This window comes from Ascaphus truei, chromosome 4 (genome assembly GCF_040206685.1).
Source record: "Ascaphus truei isolate aAscTru1 chromosome 4, aAscTru1.hap1, whole genome shotgun sequence".
NCBI lineage: Eukaryota > Metazoa > Chordata > Amphibia > Anura > Ascaphidae > Ascaphus > Ascaphus truei.
The window spans coordinates 338,909,609-338,927,335 of record NC_134486.1 but is presented as its reverse complement, the minus strand read 5'-3'; the positions used below and the strand labels follow the sequence as shown (position 1 = coordinate 338,927,335).

General features: G+C 45.9%; 2 protein-coding genes across 29 annotated transcripts in view; one reads left to right on the top strand and one right to left on the bottom strand.

Annotated features, from left to right (window-relative positions):
- Nucleotides 1–17,727, bottom strand: part of DST (dystonin) — a 535,648-nt gene that overhangs the window by 160,980 nt on the left and 356,941 nt on the right. For 22 of the 28 annotated variants that reach the window (XM_075598122.1, XM_075598131.1, XM_075598128.1 and 19 more), the window contains 4 exons: nucleotides 15,842–16,057; nucleotides 3,683–3,829; nucleotides 2,379–2,612; nucleotides 744–896 (listed from right to left, as the gene is read on the bottom strand). In XM_075598122.1, the coding sequence (XP_075454237.1) occupies nucleotides 744–896; nucleotides 2,379–2,612; nucleotides 3,683–3,829; nucleotides 15,842–16,057 (750 nt within the window). The remainder of the gene's footprint in view (nucleotides 1–743; nucleotides 897–2,378; nucleotides 2,613–3,682; nucleotides 3,830–15,841; nucleotides 16,058–17,727) is intronic. The other 6 variants (XM_075598142.1, XM_075598144.1, XM_075598150.1 and 3 more) reach the window with 1 other exon arrangement.
- LOC142491865 (uncharacterized) lies at nucleotides 7,124–10,800 on the top strand. The gene is made up of 3 exons (XM_075594684.1): nucleotides 7,124–7,548; nucleotides 8,280–9,430; nucleotides 10,561–10,800. The coding sequence occupies exons 1-3, from the start codon at nucleotides 7,305–7,307 to the stop codon at nucleotides 10,798–10,800; spliced, it is 1,635 nt and encodes a 544-aa protein (XP_075450799.1). The 5' UTR covers nucleotides 7,124–7,304.

The window sequence follows — 17,727 nt, the reverse complement described above, 5'->3', positions numbered from 1 at the left end:
TGCCAATAGGGATCTGGGTGACTCTGTTCGCCATTTGTGTTTGCGCTATTTAGTAGTTACATAATTTGTCTTTCAATCCTAACACTTATGTTACATTTTCTTTGAGTTTGCGGTATTTTATTGGAACTGTGAATAGATTTTACAACTTGGATATTATTGTAATTCTATTATTATTATTATTATTAGCCTATAAGATACAGAACTTACAGAGCAAAAAGTCTAAGCTTGAATAAAAATATTGCTGTGCATCCCATTACTAAGACTGCATGGCCCACATTAATTTATGTACACCAGACCATCTATAATAATAAACAAACACTGAAACATTGCCCATCTACTTGTGCCAGGCCCTTCCACATACAGTATCGTGAAGGGAGAGAAACTGAGAGTGAAGGCAAATAGATGAGATCCTTACGCTCTACTATATTGGCTGTGCAGATAGGATATTACAATATTTTATGCTGTACTGTTACTGTGGTTTGTCCAAACTCTCTTTGTTTAATGGCCCCAGAACCACAATTGAATTAACAATCAATAGTGCCAGAGACAGTAGAATAACTGTTTTCTTCTGTTTCCTCATGTTCTGCATACTATACACAACCAGTTATCACACATGACATCAGCGCTGTATAGTATTAAGAGTATTCACCACATTACAAGTCACTACTCGGTGATGTACAGGGTGGCATCCTAAATGAGCAGTGATCATAATTCTGTTTTACAAGTATTTCTTTCCATAGTACCTCATATTCGGTCTGATAGTGCTGCAGCTCAGCAGGGCTGTCACCTACTGAGAAGATATCTTGTTGGCCAATCAGTCGATTCTCTGTCTGCGTCAGGAGAGCACAGATTTCTTGCAGCTTTTCCTTGTGCTCTTGCAGCTGCACTGCAGCATCCTAAGAGAAATAAAAACATAATTCAAGCTGACTATCTTTCCATATGAGGGAGCATTCAACATTCGCACAGTATGCTGTAAACATGATAGCAGTGGATCATGTAAAGCAGTGGATATAGTGTAAATGTGAGGAAGATAACATTCATCTTAAAAAAACTGTAGGAAGACCAAGTTATGACGAAACTGCTCAAGGACTGGTCATGCACATGTTAAAGGAGATGATTCAACTGCATTGATAATCCCAGTCTCCTTTCATCCTGGAACCTGTGTTAATACTGTACTTCAGAAAAAAAGATATTGAACAGAGGTTAGTTGTGATATGTTTGGTAAAGCAAGGTGTTTGCACAGGATGTCTTCAGAAGAGAAGGTGCTTCTTGATTTTAAGCAATGGAAATAAATATATATAAATATATATATACATATATATATATATATAGATATATAGATATATATCTATATATATCTATATATATATATTTCAATTTCTGTTTAATAACACAAGGCCCACTGTCCTAAAGAGCAGCTTTACTTCTTATTATTGAGATTACTGCTTTTAGATAAAATAATATGTTTGTTGATTTACAAAAAAGGAGGGACCTACTAAAGACCGTCATTGTAACCCCTCTGCTCCATACCTTCTGAAAATGCATCTCTACACATTCCTCCGCTGGATACTCTTTCATGATATGTTTAACTCACACATTGATTTTAGGTGGGATTATAGATTAAATTGACTGAGAATACTGATATTTGTGGGAATCAGCTGTTCTCAATTATTCCAGCAGAAATCATATTTTATCATACATTTTGAGTCATTTTAACCATTTCCATGGAACATTAGTATCTGTAGGTACTTTGCCAGTAGGCATTCTGGGCGGTCTTAAAATTCTGCAATATTTTTTTTAAACCAATGTTTTTACCAGGAAATGATATACATCTCACTTTTAAATATCTGTATGTCACAGGTAGGAAAAGGGATTTACACAAATTTACAATAGGAGAATAAACATAACATATAATGGTAAACATCGGGATGTGTACTGCGTGCTCCATTTTCATTGTTGGTGTGTCAAATGAGTTGCTCACTGTCAGCTGATGAAAACCTTGTCCGATTATTTTTACAGTTGTCGAAACATGCAATATAAATAATACATGCAGCACTCTTAAGAGAATCAATTTCTAGTTGGCATTTCTGAGGTAAAAAAAAAACACCCAAATACTGTAAGTTTACATTTTCTTGGTGAAAGAGTCTGATTAAAAAACCAGCACAGAGTTACTGTACATTACTAACAAGCTGCAAATGAGTCAGAAACCAAAACAAATTCTTGGTTCAAAGTTTCAACCAAATATCTGCAATCTTTAAGTGATCACTGTTTAGTTATGTGCTGCTAAGTACTTTATATAACAATACAAATTCTTTCCAAAACAAATTCACACTAAGGATAGAATCAGCAAAGCCCCACATCCGCATGGAGAGGCAAACCTTCTGCTCATTCAAGTCTTGTGCTGCCAATAAATGACTTTTCAAGGAATCCATTTGTGATGTGATCTTCTTCTGAGCTTCATGGAAACTCTTTTGTGTTGTGTTTAGGAGCCTCAACAGCAGTTTGCTTTGATTCGGAGAAAGATCTTGGGCATGTTCAGATATGAAGAATTGAATATCAAACGCTGTGGTCTCCAGCTCTATCTTTTGCTCAGACAGCCGCTTGCCTACATTCTGTGGAGGAAATAAAGACAATGCACTGTAAATAATTTACCATCAATTTAATAAGTACTAACACTAAAATATTTCTGAACACTGTATTCTTTTTAAACATATTTAAAAAAAATTGGGAATACTGTAGAAGGCAAGAAAACTATGTTGGAACACCTTTGTTGCTGGAATGCCCTGGTATCGGTAATGACAGAGGAAGAAGTTCTCCCCAACTTAGCGGCCCAGGTAAGGAGCCAAGTGGTATTACCAAATATTGTTGGTCTGGTCTTGTTTAGCTAACCAGCCAGGTAGATAGGCTTAACCTTGAGTTGTTAGCTTCCCTAACGGGGATAGGCTTTGTTTTATATTTTTGTTTTACTTAAAGGGACAGAGAACCCATTGTTTTATTATGTTAATGGACAAATAAAACCACCAACAGATTATTTCACTAGAAGAACTGTGTTGCCTCCTCACTAACCACGGTCATCCTGCCACAACACCTAGACCACACACTTAAATGGGACTTAATGTGTGCTATGCTTAGCATCATTTAGTAACTCTGAAACCTATTTGTTAAGCATCATGGACACAAATGAGTGAGAGATGGGATGTTCTATACCAACATTTTGAACTCTATTAAACTCCAATTAAATATATATGTTATATATGCATTTATTTTTTATGTAATATCTATGTAGCAGATACTATGCAAGTGTTTCTGTAATGTGATACATTAACGCTACCGCAATATTTATTGCATGAAACACTGCGGCTCTATTGAAAACAATGAAAACACATGGGTTATCTCTTTAACACACGCAATATTTTCTGCGTTATTTCTTGTGCCAACTAGGGCTCATTGGGGGTAATAACGCCTGCTGCATCTGTATCTGTATGCAATATGCATGCAAATATATCTGCTTTATGTGTATTTAGGTGAAGGCAAAATGTTTGTACACCGTATGTGTATGTCTTCCCTTATTATGTTTAAATGTGGTTATGCAGAATCACTGTGTGATATTACATAAAGTCAGCAAAAATAATACTGTACTTATAATTGATAGTTATTATACTTCCCAATACCATGTATCTACCTTAAGAGATTGCAAGCTTTGCTTCACCGTTTCCACGTCATTAGTGTTCATTAGTGAAAAGTCCATACTATCATTGTTCACTGCGATCCAATCGGACAGTAACTGGAGTCGGCTTAGAAGTTCTTTATGTGATTCTGCTAACTTAGACTAGAAAAAGAAAGCAGTAGAATTCCATGATCATACTAAAGAAAAGGTCATCATTATTCTTACAGTTCCATCTGTCCAGTTTCTAAATTGAAAATATGCAGTATTTATGTGGCTATAGAACAGTTTGGTCCTATGTAGAATTCCATCTTTAAATATTATTAACATTAATTACATACAGTAGATCCAAAAATGTGTAAGCATTTTTGCATTAACCATCTTGGGGGATTTTTTGTTTGCCTTCTTCTGGTTCAATATACTGTAATTATAAGCAGTGTTCGACAAACCCAGTCGCCAGGTCACACCTGGCGAATGGATATTGCCTGCTGGCGACTTACAATTCCCCTGCTCGAAGAAGGGAGAGGGAAAAAAATCCCCCTTCCTGATTGGCTCGCGCTCGCTGCCAGGACTTTTTTTTCTTTTCTTTTTTCTTTGCGTGCAGCCAGGCCCGCCCTGCCTTTTCTACAGAGAGGTAAGTAATGTATCATGCCCTCATGCCTCCCCCACGTGTGTGTGCATTTGTTTATAGTCTGCCCCTCCGTCCTGTGGCGGCTGCTCGCGCGGTGTCCCCTTTTCGGTCCCCGTGGTTTCCCGCCCGGAGCGGGATGTGCGCCCGCCGGAGCGGGAGGTGCATCCGCCGGAGCGGGAGGTGCATCCACCGGAGCGGGAGGTGGTAGCGGGAGGTGCGCCCGCCGGAGCGGGAGGTGGTAGCGGGAGGTTCGCCCGCCGGAGCGGGAGGTGGTAGTGGGAGGTGTGTCCGCCGGAGCGGGAGGTACTAGCGATGGTGCATTCGCCGGAGCTGCGCCCGCTGCAGGGGGGGGGGCAATGCGTTTCCCTTGCGTCCCGGTGCTCCCCTGCCTCCCGGTGCTCCCCTGCCTCCAGGTGCTCCCGTGCCTCCCATGGGTAAACCGTCTGGGTTGCGGGAGATGGGCGCGGGGGGGTGGGAGGGAAGAGGCGGGGGGAGAGGAGGTGCGGCGCGTGGCTGACCTCTATTTGTGCTTTCAATCCCTGTAGTGTGTGTGTGTGTGTGTGTGTGTGTGTGTGTGTGTGTGTGTGTGTGTGTGTGTGTGTGTGTGTGTGTGTGTGTGTGTGTGTGTGTGAGAGAGAGAGTGTGTGTGTGGGAGAGTATGTGTGTGTGGGAGAGTGTGTGCGTGTGACACCAGAAGTACCCACCCAGTCAGTCACCCATCCAGTCAGTCACCCATCCAGTCAGTCACCCACCCAGTCAGTCACCCAGTCAGTCACCCAAGTCAGTCAGTCAGTCACCCACCGGGTCAGTCAGTCAGTCACTCATCCAGTCAGTCAGTCACTCATCCAGTCAGTCACCCAAAGTCAGTCACCCACTGTCACGGTAACTTATGACAAGATATAATGAACACCAAATATCTGGGTTGAACTGAATGAGGCTTAGATATAATAAAATATAATTTATTCCTTAAAAAGGTGAACACAGCAATATAGTACAATTAACAGACAAGAAGGTAACACTTAGGGTTGGGGGATGGAGAAGTATCAGCTAGCAATTCTCCAGCAATCCGGTGACATTCCAGGTGGAATCAGAAGCACAACTAAAAACTGTAGGGTTGACACAGTTTATATACCTGTGTAACCCTATTCTTAACATTGAATACAGACTATTGGTGAACAATTATCTGTATCCAATCCCTAACGTGGAGACACAGATTATTAGCCCATATGCCCCCCAGCTAATTAGCCCATATGTACTGGGACTCTATGGGTAGCCCCATAATTAAATCAGGGGCGACGACCAGTCTATCAAATGAAGTATCTGCATTGTTTGTAGGTGTAGACATAACACTTACAAACCACTCCAGTTTGATGATTTTCCACCCTCAGGTAACAATTAGAGTGGCAGAGTCTGTTGATTAGTACTTGATCTGTTGATTAGTATTTAATGTAAACAATCAGGCAGTTAACTTTTGATCACAGTGTTTAGGCTCAATCAGCCGGCTACCCTTCATGACCTATTAGCATAGCAGATGGAGTCTGCATTTTCCGGGCAGATCCAAAATAGAGCTGGCCTAGCCCGCATGGGTGGCTACAGCTATTGACCGGGGGGTGCGCCCCCCCCCCCAGCTAGGCTGTTGGTCGCGTGCGCGATCGGAGAAGGCAGTTGGGGCAGTTAGTTTTTCAAATAGAGCCAAGGAACAAGCAACTGTCACTTGTTCCTTGGCGTTTCAACTGTTTGGACACTCTCCTCTCTTCTCCTGCGTTTAGTAGGTTTAAAGTGGTTTGATTTGGGCCCCCCTCCCGGGGTGAGGGATTTTCCCTTCCCTCCTCGTGGTGAGGGACCCTCCGCCTCCCTCCCCCGTGTGTTTTTGCCGGTTTTGCCGGTGCCCGGGGGGGGGGGGGATTGCAAGAAGGCTGTTGTTTTTGTCCTGCGTGGGACCTCCCTTCCTTCCTCGTGTTGAGGGACCCTCCGCCCCCCCCCCCGTGTGTTTTTGCCGGTTGTGCCGGTGCTCGGGGGTATGGGGGGATTGCGGGAAGGATAGGTTTTTTGTCCTGCCTTTTGTTTTCATGCGTTTTCTATTGGTGGCAGCGGCGGGGGGAGGAGGGAGAATGACGAGGAGAGTGACTCCTACCTGGGGCTGTTGCGCGAAGAAGGCGCACCTGCTTGGAGGAGGAGGTTTGCGAGTTCGCCGTTTGCGAGCCCTGTTCCTGTTCTCCTATTATGGCCGCTTGTGTGGCTGGGGGGGGGGAAGAGAGGCTCGCCCAGCTCACGCTTAGCCGTGCGGTTGGGTTAATGGCAAGGGAACATGAGTGTCATGTGGTTCCGCCTCCTGACGATGATCAGGGGGTGGGGTTTTTTTGGGGGGGCTGGGGGCAAGGCTGTTGTTACGGCTGGGGGAGGGGGCTGTTGGTGGTTTGGCTGGAATGGTGGGCTTTTGCCCCCCCCCTCCTCCCTCCTCGTTGGGGAGATATTGGCCCTCTTCCTTCCCCCCCCCTTTTTTCTTTTCCACTCTTTTAAACAGTGGGAGGTGGTCAGGTGGGGCTGTCCATTTAAAAAAAATTTAAAAAAAAAAAAAAAAATAGTGAAATAAATAAAAATGTATATTAAAAAAAAAAAAAAAAGGTTTTTAAAAAAAAAAAAAAAAAAAAAAAAAGCCTTTTGAGGTTGGTCTTGGTTGTGGTTATTGGAAGACAATGCTAAGGTTTTTCGTGTCGTGGGTGACACCATATTTAAAAAAAAAAAAAAAAAAATGACAGCAATGGTTGGTTGGATGTTAGCGCTAATGGATGGAGGTGGGGGGTGTTAAGGTGCTAAAGATATAAGCATTAATGCGGGATTTTTATGTTATTACAGCTTTAGAGCGGTTTCTAAGTCTATTCAAGTGAACTGGTTTTCGTGGAAGATCGGCCAGGCAAGAGTTCAAGAGTAGTTTGCTGGCAGGATTTGGGTGGTGGAATTAAACCAGTGTTTGACGAGCCATTGGATAAAATTACAGCGTTAGTAGCGATGTCCTTTCAGGTCAGCACCATGCAGCTTTTGGCGGAGGCACACAACCATGAGGAAGGATGGTTTCAAAAACAGATGTGTGCACTAGTGCTGAAAGCTGGGAGTGATCAAGGAAGTTTGGGCAGTCGTGAAGACGCGAGAGGACAGGGCGGTTCCCATGCTACCTGCGCTGAGGCGTGGCCATCATCAAGTGATGAAGGGGGTCCTAGTTACGGAGCACGGGAGGCGTTGGTGGTGCAGAAGGGTATGTCATGGCGGAGTTTTTGGAAATCACATCCTATTTGGTTGAAGGCTGGGTGACTTTTGGGAGGAGCCTGGGTGATGGGTCCCCACATGAACAGGTGTGGGACATGGGTCCCTACAAAAACAAGTGTTGGACATGGGTCCCCACGAAAACAGGTGTGGGACATGGGCCCCTGGAAAAAACAGGGGTGGGACATGGGTCCCCACAAAAACAGGTGTGGGACATGGGACCCACAAAAAAAAAAAAACAAGTGTTGGACATGGGTCCTCACAAAAAACAAGTGTGGGACATGGGTCCCCACAAAAACAAGTGTTGGACATGGGTCCCCACAAAAAAAAAAAAAAAAACAGGTGTGGGACATGGGTCCCTGGAAAAAGCAAGGGTGGGACATGGGTCCCTAAAAAAAAAAAAAAAAAAAAAAAAAAGGGTGGGACATGGGTCCCTGGAAAAACAGGGGTGGGACATGGGTCCCAACCTTATTAAAAAAAAAAAAAAAAACAAGAGCATGGATGGAGGCGAGCAGTAGGTGGACAAGTGTTCCCTTTCTCCCCTAAAAAAAAAAAAAAAAAAAGAGGGTGATTTTGGGAGGGGGCCGACATGCTCGACATAGCCGGTTACTGGTGAAAGGAGGACAGGCAAAGGATTGTTGGTAATAAAAAAAAAAAAAAAAAAAATAAGTTTATTCAGGAACAAAGGTTAGCCTAATTGAATATTTGCTTCCTCATTTACAGGTAAATCTGGAACGGCCGGGACGCGGTCGACCTCGCTTCGTGGCGCTGGTACGTCGTCCACGGCTCGCAAGCGGTCCGGGCCTCGGGTTGAGCTTGCTGTCAGAGGCTTGGAGGACAAGGGTCTTGGGGCAGGTCCCGACAGGCGGGTCAAAACACCGCCGGGGACTGGGGCATCGAAGGGTAAGCGAAAAAGAGTTGCTTGTTTGGGAAATAAGGGCGTTACCTTGCCGGGCATTGTTAGCTCCCCTGGGCCACAGGTGTTGGAGTTGGGGTTAGCGGGCGATGCCGAGGCAAGAATGATTAGTGCGGTGGTTAAGGGCGTTCAGTTAGCTTTATTGCCAATGACAACGTTATTATCCAATAAGCAAGCAGTGGAGGCATGCAAGTCAAGCGAACGACAGGGGGGGTCAGATTCAGTGCTTGACGGGGGGAGCAACCGTGGAACAGTGGGTGGAGAGTTGGCTCAGGTGTCTTTGGGTGTGGAGAGTACAGCAGGTTGTACCCTTAGCACAGTGCCGAAAGTTATGCAAGATGCGTTGGCATCGGCCACAGCATTGCCGGTGCAGGTGGCGGGACAAGGAGCTGATTTAACGGCAGTTGTTAGTTTGTTAGGTGAGCATCCGGTGGTGAATTCAGGTGCTGGGCAGGGGACAGGGCTCGGAAGGCCATTGGCAGGTTCAAAAAGGCTGCCGGATGCGGCCTATGGGGACTCATGTACGACCATATCACGTTCCTTAGGCGTGCATTTGTCAAAGGAAGTAAAGGAAAAGATTTGGGCGGGTGATTACGTTGAGATTTTGTCATTGCTTCCGGGTTACAATGAAGCGGTAGCTAAATCCGAAAAGAAGGGGGAGGCTAAAAAGGAGGATGTTGAAAAGCGTCTTTTTCCTCGCACGTTCAGTAATTGGTCGCAGGCATTTGGGATTTTGGCAGGCGTTGCGGGGGAAAAGGATCCGCAGTTATGCTCGGCGCTTTTTAAGTATCAGGATACGATTAGAAAAGCGTTTCAGAAACACGGGGGTATGGGATGGTGGGCCTATGATGTGGAGTTTAGGCAGAGTATGGAAGCTAATAAAGGTGTGGTTACATGGAATTGTAAGGATGTGGATTTGTACTTGGAGCACATTTCAGGGGGAGGGGGTCGTCCTTTCGTGGGTCAAATAGCCTCAAAGGGGTCTGGCGGGAGCATTTTCAGGTGCGCACATCAGGGAGAGGGCGTGCAGGTGGGAAGCAGTCGGGGGTATGTTGGCGTTACGAGTCAAGATGCAAATTTGAGAATTGTAGATTCCAACATACTTGCGCTGGGTGCGGGGGTCAGCATCCCAAATCAAAGTGCTTTAAGAAAGACAGTAAGGGTTTCAGGGGAGCAGGACAGCAGGCTGTTCAGGAAGGCGGGAACGCCAGTTTCAGCAGAGGCAATGGCGCCTTGGCTGGAAAAATACCCCAATAGACGGGCAGCTAGCTTATTACGAGAGGGGTTTAAGGAAGGATTCAGGATCCCCTTTGAGTATCAGGAGGGATCGGGTGGCGAGAGGAATTTGAAGTCGGTCAGGTTGAATGGGGATGTGGCAAAAGAAAAAACTGATAAAGAGATTGAGTTGGGCAGAATGGCGGGTCCTTTCCTTTCCCCGCCCCTGAAAAATCTTAGGGTGTCACCATTGGGAGTGGTTCCGAAAAAGGAGGCGGGGGCTTTCAGGTTAATTCAACATCTGTCTTACCCGAAAGGGTCGTCAGTTAATGATGGGATAGATAGGGACTTATGCTCCGTAAGCTACGCCACTTTTGATCAAGCGGCGGCTTTGGTGGGAAGGATGGGGCAGGGGGCATTGATGGCGAAGGCAGACGTTAAGTCAGCTTTCAGACTCTTGCCGGTACATCCAGATTGTTTTCATTTATTGGGCTGTATGTTGGAAGGGCGTTATTTTGTTGACCTTTGTTTACCTATGGGTTGTGCATTGTCTTGTTTTTATTTTGAAACATTCAGCACATTTTTGGAGTGGGTGGTCCGCAAAAGGGTGCAGGCAGCAGGGATCATACATTATTTGGATGATTTCCTTTTCGTTGGTCCGCAGGGGTCTGATTTGTGCGCAAGGTGGCTTTTTCATTTTTCAGCCATGGCGCGCGAATTTGGGGTTCCTTTGGCGAATGAAAAAACAGTGGCACCCACGACCACTCTCAGTTTTCTGGGCATAGTAATTGATTCAGTGAACAGGGAATATAGGTTACCTCCTGAGAAGTTAGTTGTTATGGAGAGTATGATAAAGGATTTCATGCTTCTTAGGAAGGCCTCATTAAGACAGTTTCAGGTTTTGATGGGCCATTTGGTGTTTGCAGCTCGCATTATGCCTGTGGGAAGGGTGTTTTCCAGGCGCTTGTCAGCAGCTACAGCGGGGGTAAGGCGTCCCAACCATTTCATTCGGGTCACAACAGATATTCGGACGGATTTGGCGGTGTGGCAAGAATTCTTACAGAGTTACAACGGAAGGACGTTGTGGAGGGGGTGTCCAGCTCGGAACGATGAGCTGCAGCTATTTACGGATGCGGCTGGGTCAGTAGGGTTTGGTGCATATTTTAATGGAGCTTGGTGTGCGGAGGAATGGCCAGAGCATTGGCGAGGGACTCAGCTTATCAGGAATCTGACATTTTTGGAACTTTTCCCTTTACTAGTGGCTGTACATCTTTGGGGGGACAAGTTTGCTAACAGGGAGGTGACGTTTTGGTCCGACAACTTGGGTGTGGTGGAGGCTGTGAATAATTTTGGTTCACGGTCCCCACCAGTGTTGGTTCTGTTGAGGCATTTTGTGTTACGGTGTTTATAGCTTAATATAGGTTTCAAGGCTAGGCATGTTCCTGGGGTGGAGAACAACATTGCTGATGCATTATCACGTTTGCAGATGGAGCTGTTTCGGAGGTTGGCACCGGGGGCGGAGACCCAGGGCGAACGGTGCCCAGCAGTCTTGTGGGATCTGGTAACGGAGGTGTGATTGATTTAATCAAGGCGTCTCTCGCCCCGGGTACGTGGGGTGCTTATGTGGCTGCTTGGCGAGAATTTCGGGAGGCGGAAAGGTTGGCTGGAGAAAAGATCTCGGAGGTAGATATTTTGCTGGGTCACATGATGAGTTTGAGGGAAAAGGGTTTAGCTGGTGGATCCATAGGGAGAAAGATGGCGGGTATATCGTTCTTCCTTAGGCTGAATGGTAGGGTTGATGTGTCCAAGTGTTTTGTGGTAAGGAAGGTGCTAGCAGGCATGGTTAAAGGGATAACTAGCAGGGATGGCAGAAGACCAGTGACGCCGGTAATTTTGGAAGGTTTGTTGCGGGCCACAGACGTGGTATGCTCTTCCAGTTTTGAGGCAGTACTTTTTAAGGTCACATTCATCATAGCATTTTTTGCAGCTCTGCGAGCAGGTGAATTGGTTTGTGTATCCAAGAAAGGAGGGGGTGGCTTGCAGCGGGCTGACGTAAGTTTAGGAGAAGGTTTGGTGAGGTTGCTGGTATGGAGGTCTAAAACGGATCAGAAAGGAAAGGGAGCGTGGATCTTGTTTGGGCTTGCCTGGAAGTGTGGTGTGCCCAGTAAAAGCGTTGGACGATTATTTGGCCATTAGGCCAGAACAAGGGGGTCCACTGTTAGTGCACCAGAACGGGGGGGCATTGTCAAGGTTTCAATATTTGCGGGTCTTTCGGATGTGTCTCAAGCAGCAAGGGTTAGAAGGGGGGCAGTATGGATCGCATTCTTTTCGCATTGGGGCAGCGACGGAAGCAGCACGCGTTGGGCTCGCGGTAGCAAAGATACGGAGGATTGGGCGCTGGAAGTCAGACAGTTACCGGACATACATCAGGCCGGATTTGGTAGGGGAGAATGTTGCGCTAGATTAAACACTTTGCCGTTGTTTTTCTTTTTTCCCACCATGTTTTTGCCTCCTCAGATTTCGTGGTAATTTGGATCGTGGGAGATTCAATGGTACACTGGGCGGGGAAGAGGGCGAATTCGCGCCCCTACGGAAAGAATTTAGGGTTGAGTATGGAGCAGGTGGAGGTAACGTGGTGGGGGATGAGAGGGATGCGGTGGGGACGGCTTTTTGCGCTGTTAATTTCTAGGGCCAGGGGTAGGAGGGCACCGGATATCATCATTATTCATGTTGGGGGTAATGATGTGGCAAAATTGCGTTCGATTGATTTATTTCAGCAGATTAAGCAAGATTTGGCGCGCATGTTAACGTTTTGGCCAGGGGTGCAATTAGTGTGGTCCGAGATAATATGCAGGTTGGTTTGGAAAGGTGCGCGTATCCCGGGGAGAGTTAACAAGACGAGGAAGAGGTTAAACAGGAAGGTGGGGAATTTCGTGGTTCAATGTGGGGGTTGGGTCATTCGTCACCCGCAGTTTAGTTTTAAATTGGGTGGATGGTTTAGGGAAGATGGGGTACAGTTGTCGGATGTCGGGGTGGACATGTTTAATAATGAGTTACAGGAAGGTTTGGAAGAGGTCATAAGGGGTATGGCGGTACGGGTCTGATTTAAGGGGGTTAAACAGGCCCGTTGGTGGCGGCAGTTGGGGGGGGGTAGGTGCTTGTCCCCCAGAAGTGGCTCGGGGCTGGTTATCGGGGGGTTTTGAAGTGAGGGGGCAGGTCACCGGGACATACTTCCGGGTGCCCCCTTTGCGTTGCACAGCTCTGAGCATTCTGGCGTGGACAGGTGGTACGCTATCCCCATTGGTGTTAATAAATAAGCCGCGGCCTTTTACCTCCATATATGTGTCCTCTTGTTATTTGTATGTCTTTATGTAGAGGGTTCATAGGAGAGGGGGGGGGGGGGGAAGCTCGCGCCTCCTTGGTCATAGAGCTGGCCTAGCCCGCATGGGTGGCTACAGCTATTGACCGGGGGGTGCGCCCCCCCCCCCCCCCAGCTAGGCTGTTGGTCGCGTGCGCGATCGGAGAAGGCAGTTGGGGCAGTTAGTTTTTCAAATAGAGCCAGGGAACAAGCAACTGTCACTTGTTCCTTGGCGTTTCAACTGTTTCCCACCCACCCATCCCTTTTGACTTAAGTTTAAAAAAAATAAAAAAATAAAATTTTTGTTTCCATGTTAACATTTCTTTATTTTGCAGATAAATAAGAGTATATATTCAAGACAAGAAAGAAAAGTTTATGATGGAGGGGTCAGTGGACCAATTGCTTTGTCGCGGCGGCAGTTGGGGGGGGGGGTAGGTGCTTGTCCCCCAGAAGTGGCTCGGGGCTGGTTATCGGGGGGTTTTGAAGCGAGGGGGCAGGTCACCGGGACGTACTTCCGGGTGCCCCCTTTGCGTTTCACAGCTCTGAGCATTCTGGCGCGGACAGGTGGTACGCTATCCCCATTGGTGTTAATAAATAAGCCGCGGCCTTTTACCTCCATATATGTGTCCTCTTGTTATTTGTATGTCTTTATGTAGAGGGTTCATAGGAGAGGGGGGGGGGGGAAGCTCGCGCCTCCTTGGTCATACCATACATATACACTTTAATATCTACACATATTAATAAGTTCCATTCTGGTGGGCTCAGTGGGTCGAAATTTGCCAGTTCTTAATGCCTACAGTGACTCCACATATTGGCCAAATATCAACTCTCTGCGATCTCCAGAACTGGAGATACAGAAATGCACTTTAAAACATCTTTAAAATACAGGATTATAATGAAACATGGGAACAGGGGAACATACATTTTCATGACATGACAAGGTGTAAGCCACATTCCTGGACCGCAGTCCAGTTAACCCCTTGCCTCCCTGGTGAGGTCAGGGGGTGGCCATATGGGGTGCAACCCTTTTAATACCGGGCCAACCCCCTCTCCCTCTACACCTCCCCTCCTTAATGGGTGACTTGTGGCCCACTGGTCCTAACGGCGAGTGGGGCACTGCTGGCACCCTTAACGAACTCAGTCTCAGAGGGATAGTCCTGACGTGAAAGTCCATCAGCATTGCTGTTTTCACTACCCTTTTTGTGCTGAATAGTAAACTCAAACTCTTGCAAGGCCAAGTCAGGGGGTGGCCATATGGGGTGCAACCCCTTTAATACCGGGCCAACCCCCTCTCCCTCTACACCCACCCACCCAGTCAGTCACCCACCCACCCAGTCAGTCAGTCATCCCCCCAGTCAGTCAGTCAGTCACCCACCCAGTCAGTCAGTCACCCAATCAGTCAGTCAGTCACCCAGTCAGTCAGTCACCCACCCAGTCAGTCAGTCACTCATCCAGTCAGTCACCCACCCAGTCAGTCAGTCACCCAGTCAGTCAATCACTCAAAGTCAGTCACCCAGTCAGTCACTCACCCACCCACCCAGTCAGTCACCCACCCAGTCAGTCACCCAGTCAGTCAGTCACCCAGTCAGTCAGTCAACCACCCAGTCAGTCAGTCAACCACCCAGTCAGTCACCCACCCATTCACCCACCCAGTCAGTCACCGACCCAGTCATCCACCCAGCCAGTCACCCACCCAGTCAGTCTCCGTCTCTCGCACTCTGTCTCTTTCCGTCTCTCGCACTCTGTCTCTCTCTGTCTCTCGAACTCTGTCTCTCACACTCTGCCTCTCTCTGTCTCTGGATATCTTATTTACCCTATATATCTTAACTGCCCTATACCTACACCGAAATAACCTATACTGCTTTCTTCCAGATCTGACTCTTGAGCTTCACATGGGAGACATCGGAATCCCCCCTAACCCAGAAGACAGGTAGGAAACACCTCCACTCCATCATATAACACTGCAGGAATGAGGGTACCTGGACATTGAGGGACTGCGGATCAGGTAAGATCCCAGGTGGGACTGCTGCTTTAGATATTGTGAAGCGTTGGCATCCAGACACTGGTTAAATGGTGCAGGAAACTAGTCATTCATATCTGGATTTTTTTTCTAAATCCGACATTTATAAATACATACACACACGTAACAAGGACTAATTGTAGTATAATGTAATACAATAAATAAACTTATGTCAAAAATGAATGTTGTTCTTACTAGGAATTTATTCAATTTATTTTTTTATTTTTTTTAAAGCGGGCCTGGGGGTGGGACTAGGGCGGGACTGGGGATGGGACTGGGGGCCGGACTAGGGTGGGGTTGAGGGCGGGACTAGGTGGCGAGTAGATTTTTTTGTTCGGCGAGTAGATTTTTGGGTGATTTGTCGACCACTGAATATAAGTATCTGTAGTTTAAATATAACATAGGTTGAACGTGATGGACATATGTCTTTTTTCAACCTCATCTAATACTGTACAGATGAAGCCACCAGTATTAGAACACTTACCTGGGAGATTCTGGGGCAGTCTCACAGTAAATGCTGCAACATTTCTGTGATATTCTTAGTGGCCCATCGTATTAACAGTGGGAGGGTCCCGCTATCCTATTCAAACTGGATGGGACTATAGGGACCCCCCCGCTGTGTTAATCAGATGGGCCATTTAGAATCTCACAGCAATGTTGAGGCATTTACTGTGAGACTGCCCCAGAATTTCCCAGGCAAGAGATCTAATAGTCGTGGCTGCATCTGTATGAACTATGTATCTTGCTAATACTGTAAGATGCAATGTACTTCTTACCATCTCAGAGTCTACAGCAAAAGCAATCTGCTTTGCCCGATTAGAAGACATTTCACAAACAGCAGCAAAGGCCTTCTGCAAACAGTCGTAGCTTATTTTTAGTTCCTTGAGATGCTCTCCAGGCAGCTCCTCTGACATGGACATTAGAAACTGCTCAGCAAAGTTGAGATCTTTTCTCAGAGTAACAGAAAACAAGTTCAACCTTGATTCAAATGACTAGAAAAAGAAAGATGTGCATCAATTAGGATATGCACGTAACCTCAGAAAATATATATATAAAAATACATCGACATGTTAGCTCACAAAATGAATATTTTTTCAGTTACTCCCAAATAAGCTGTTAATATGTATCCAATGTTATCCAGTACTCTAATTGTTATACTCTGCTAAAAACATTTACATGAAGGGTAACAAAGCTTCCAGCAAAGCCAAGGCTGGATTTTGCTGTATATCAATAGGCAATTGTTTGTGTTCCACTGGTTATGGTCCTGCAATGAACTAACTGGGAGGAAATGAACCATTGCGGCTTGAACATTTTTCTTAAATCACAAACAATTCAATGTTGTCATTTAAATCTGCAGACCAAGCAATATCCTACATGTGTGTTTTTTTTTTTAATAAATCAGTTCTACAGCAAAACGAATAACCCAGGTTGTAGACAACATGGCAAGTATATCCTTATATATGCTTGTTGTTGTCCTGACCTAAAGATGCAGTAATAATAACTAACTTTTCACCAAAGACCAACGTCTGTCCCGATATCACTTGTGAGAAGTTATGAAAGACTGGAGATAGTTACACAGAAGGTAAAGGGTGTTTCTAAAATCTAATTAATAAATATAAATGTGGGCGTACCTAATACTTTGATAGATATCTTTGTGGTTTGTTTATTCCCCCAGGACGCCTGTATTGTGATCTGTTTATTGATTGTCTTGTGTCTGTTTGGCAATTTATATTTATATAACTGCATCTTTAAGTCTGGACACCGACCATCAGTGTATATATAAGGATATTCTTTCCATCTTGCTACTGCCTGGGCTGCTGTTTTGCTGTTTATGTTGTCTATACTTATTAGGTCGATTTGTTTTAATTTACGGCTGCACTGTATTTATTTCTATGTATATTTATTCATAATTTGTCTGTTCAGTAACTTAAATGTAATAGTATTGAGGTGTTTTGCTTCATTGGATTTTATGTCATGTTCATCTTGTATGCTACAATGAGTTTTTTTTCACATGTTTGGGTTGCAGTGACTAAGGCCTGGGACATAGTAGCTTCAGCGTCGCTGAGCCGGGCTGAGCAGATGCACTAACCCCCTGCATCTGTCATCAGCGCGGCTATAGTTTCCCCCTCTGCATGCGTGCTGATGCGTGCGGAGGCTCAGAAACTTTGCCGAGACAGGCAAGTTTCAAATTTGCCGCTCGGGGAAGCGATGTGAGCGGTCACGTGACCGCTCACATCCAATGAGAGCGAGGGACTAGCCCCGCCTCCCGCTCCGCCTCCTGACACGCCTCCGCTCCGTCTCTGCTCCGCCTCCGCCCCGCCCCCAGAGCGCGCTCACTGCCTCGCCTGCAAGGACAGGAAAAAGCTCCATTTTGAGCAGGCGAGGCAGAGCAGGAGCGCGGCTCAGCACGGCTGAACCTGCTATGTCCCAGGCCTAAGACTGCCTATGTATAAATGCTTGCTCTTACATTGCTTGCTTCTTCTTCATGTTCTTGCCCTTATGCAATGTAAGTCAGTTGCACGCCAATAAACAATGAATTACAGCACACAGTCATAACACCGTTCTGCTTGCTTACAAGACAAAATCTAGGACAGAGATCCAAATTTGTTTCATTCTAATTAACATCATCATTGTATTTCCAATGAAGAACTTTTCAAATCTT

What these genes read in the sequence shown, in the direction of transcription:
- LOC142491865 (XM_075594684.1), top strand. Translation starts at nt 7,305, where the DNA reads ATGTCCTTTCAGGTCAGCACCATGCAGCTTTTGGCGGAGGCACACAAC. An exon ending in GGCGTTGGTGGTGCAGAAGG is followed by an intron (nt 7,549 to 8,279) that starts GTATGTCATGGC and finishes CCTCATTTACAG; the next exon opens with GTAAATCTGGAACGGCCGGG. An exon ending in GGGGAGGGGGTCGTCCTTTC is followed by an intron (nt 9,431 to 10,560) that starts GTGGGTCAAATA and finishes CATGCTTCTTAG; the next exon opens with GAAGGCCTCATTAAGACAGT.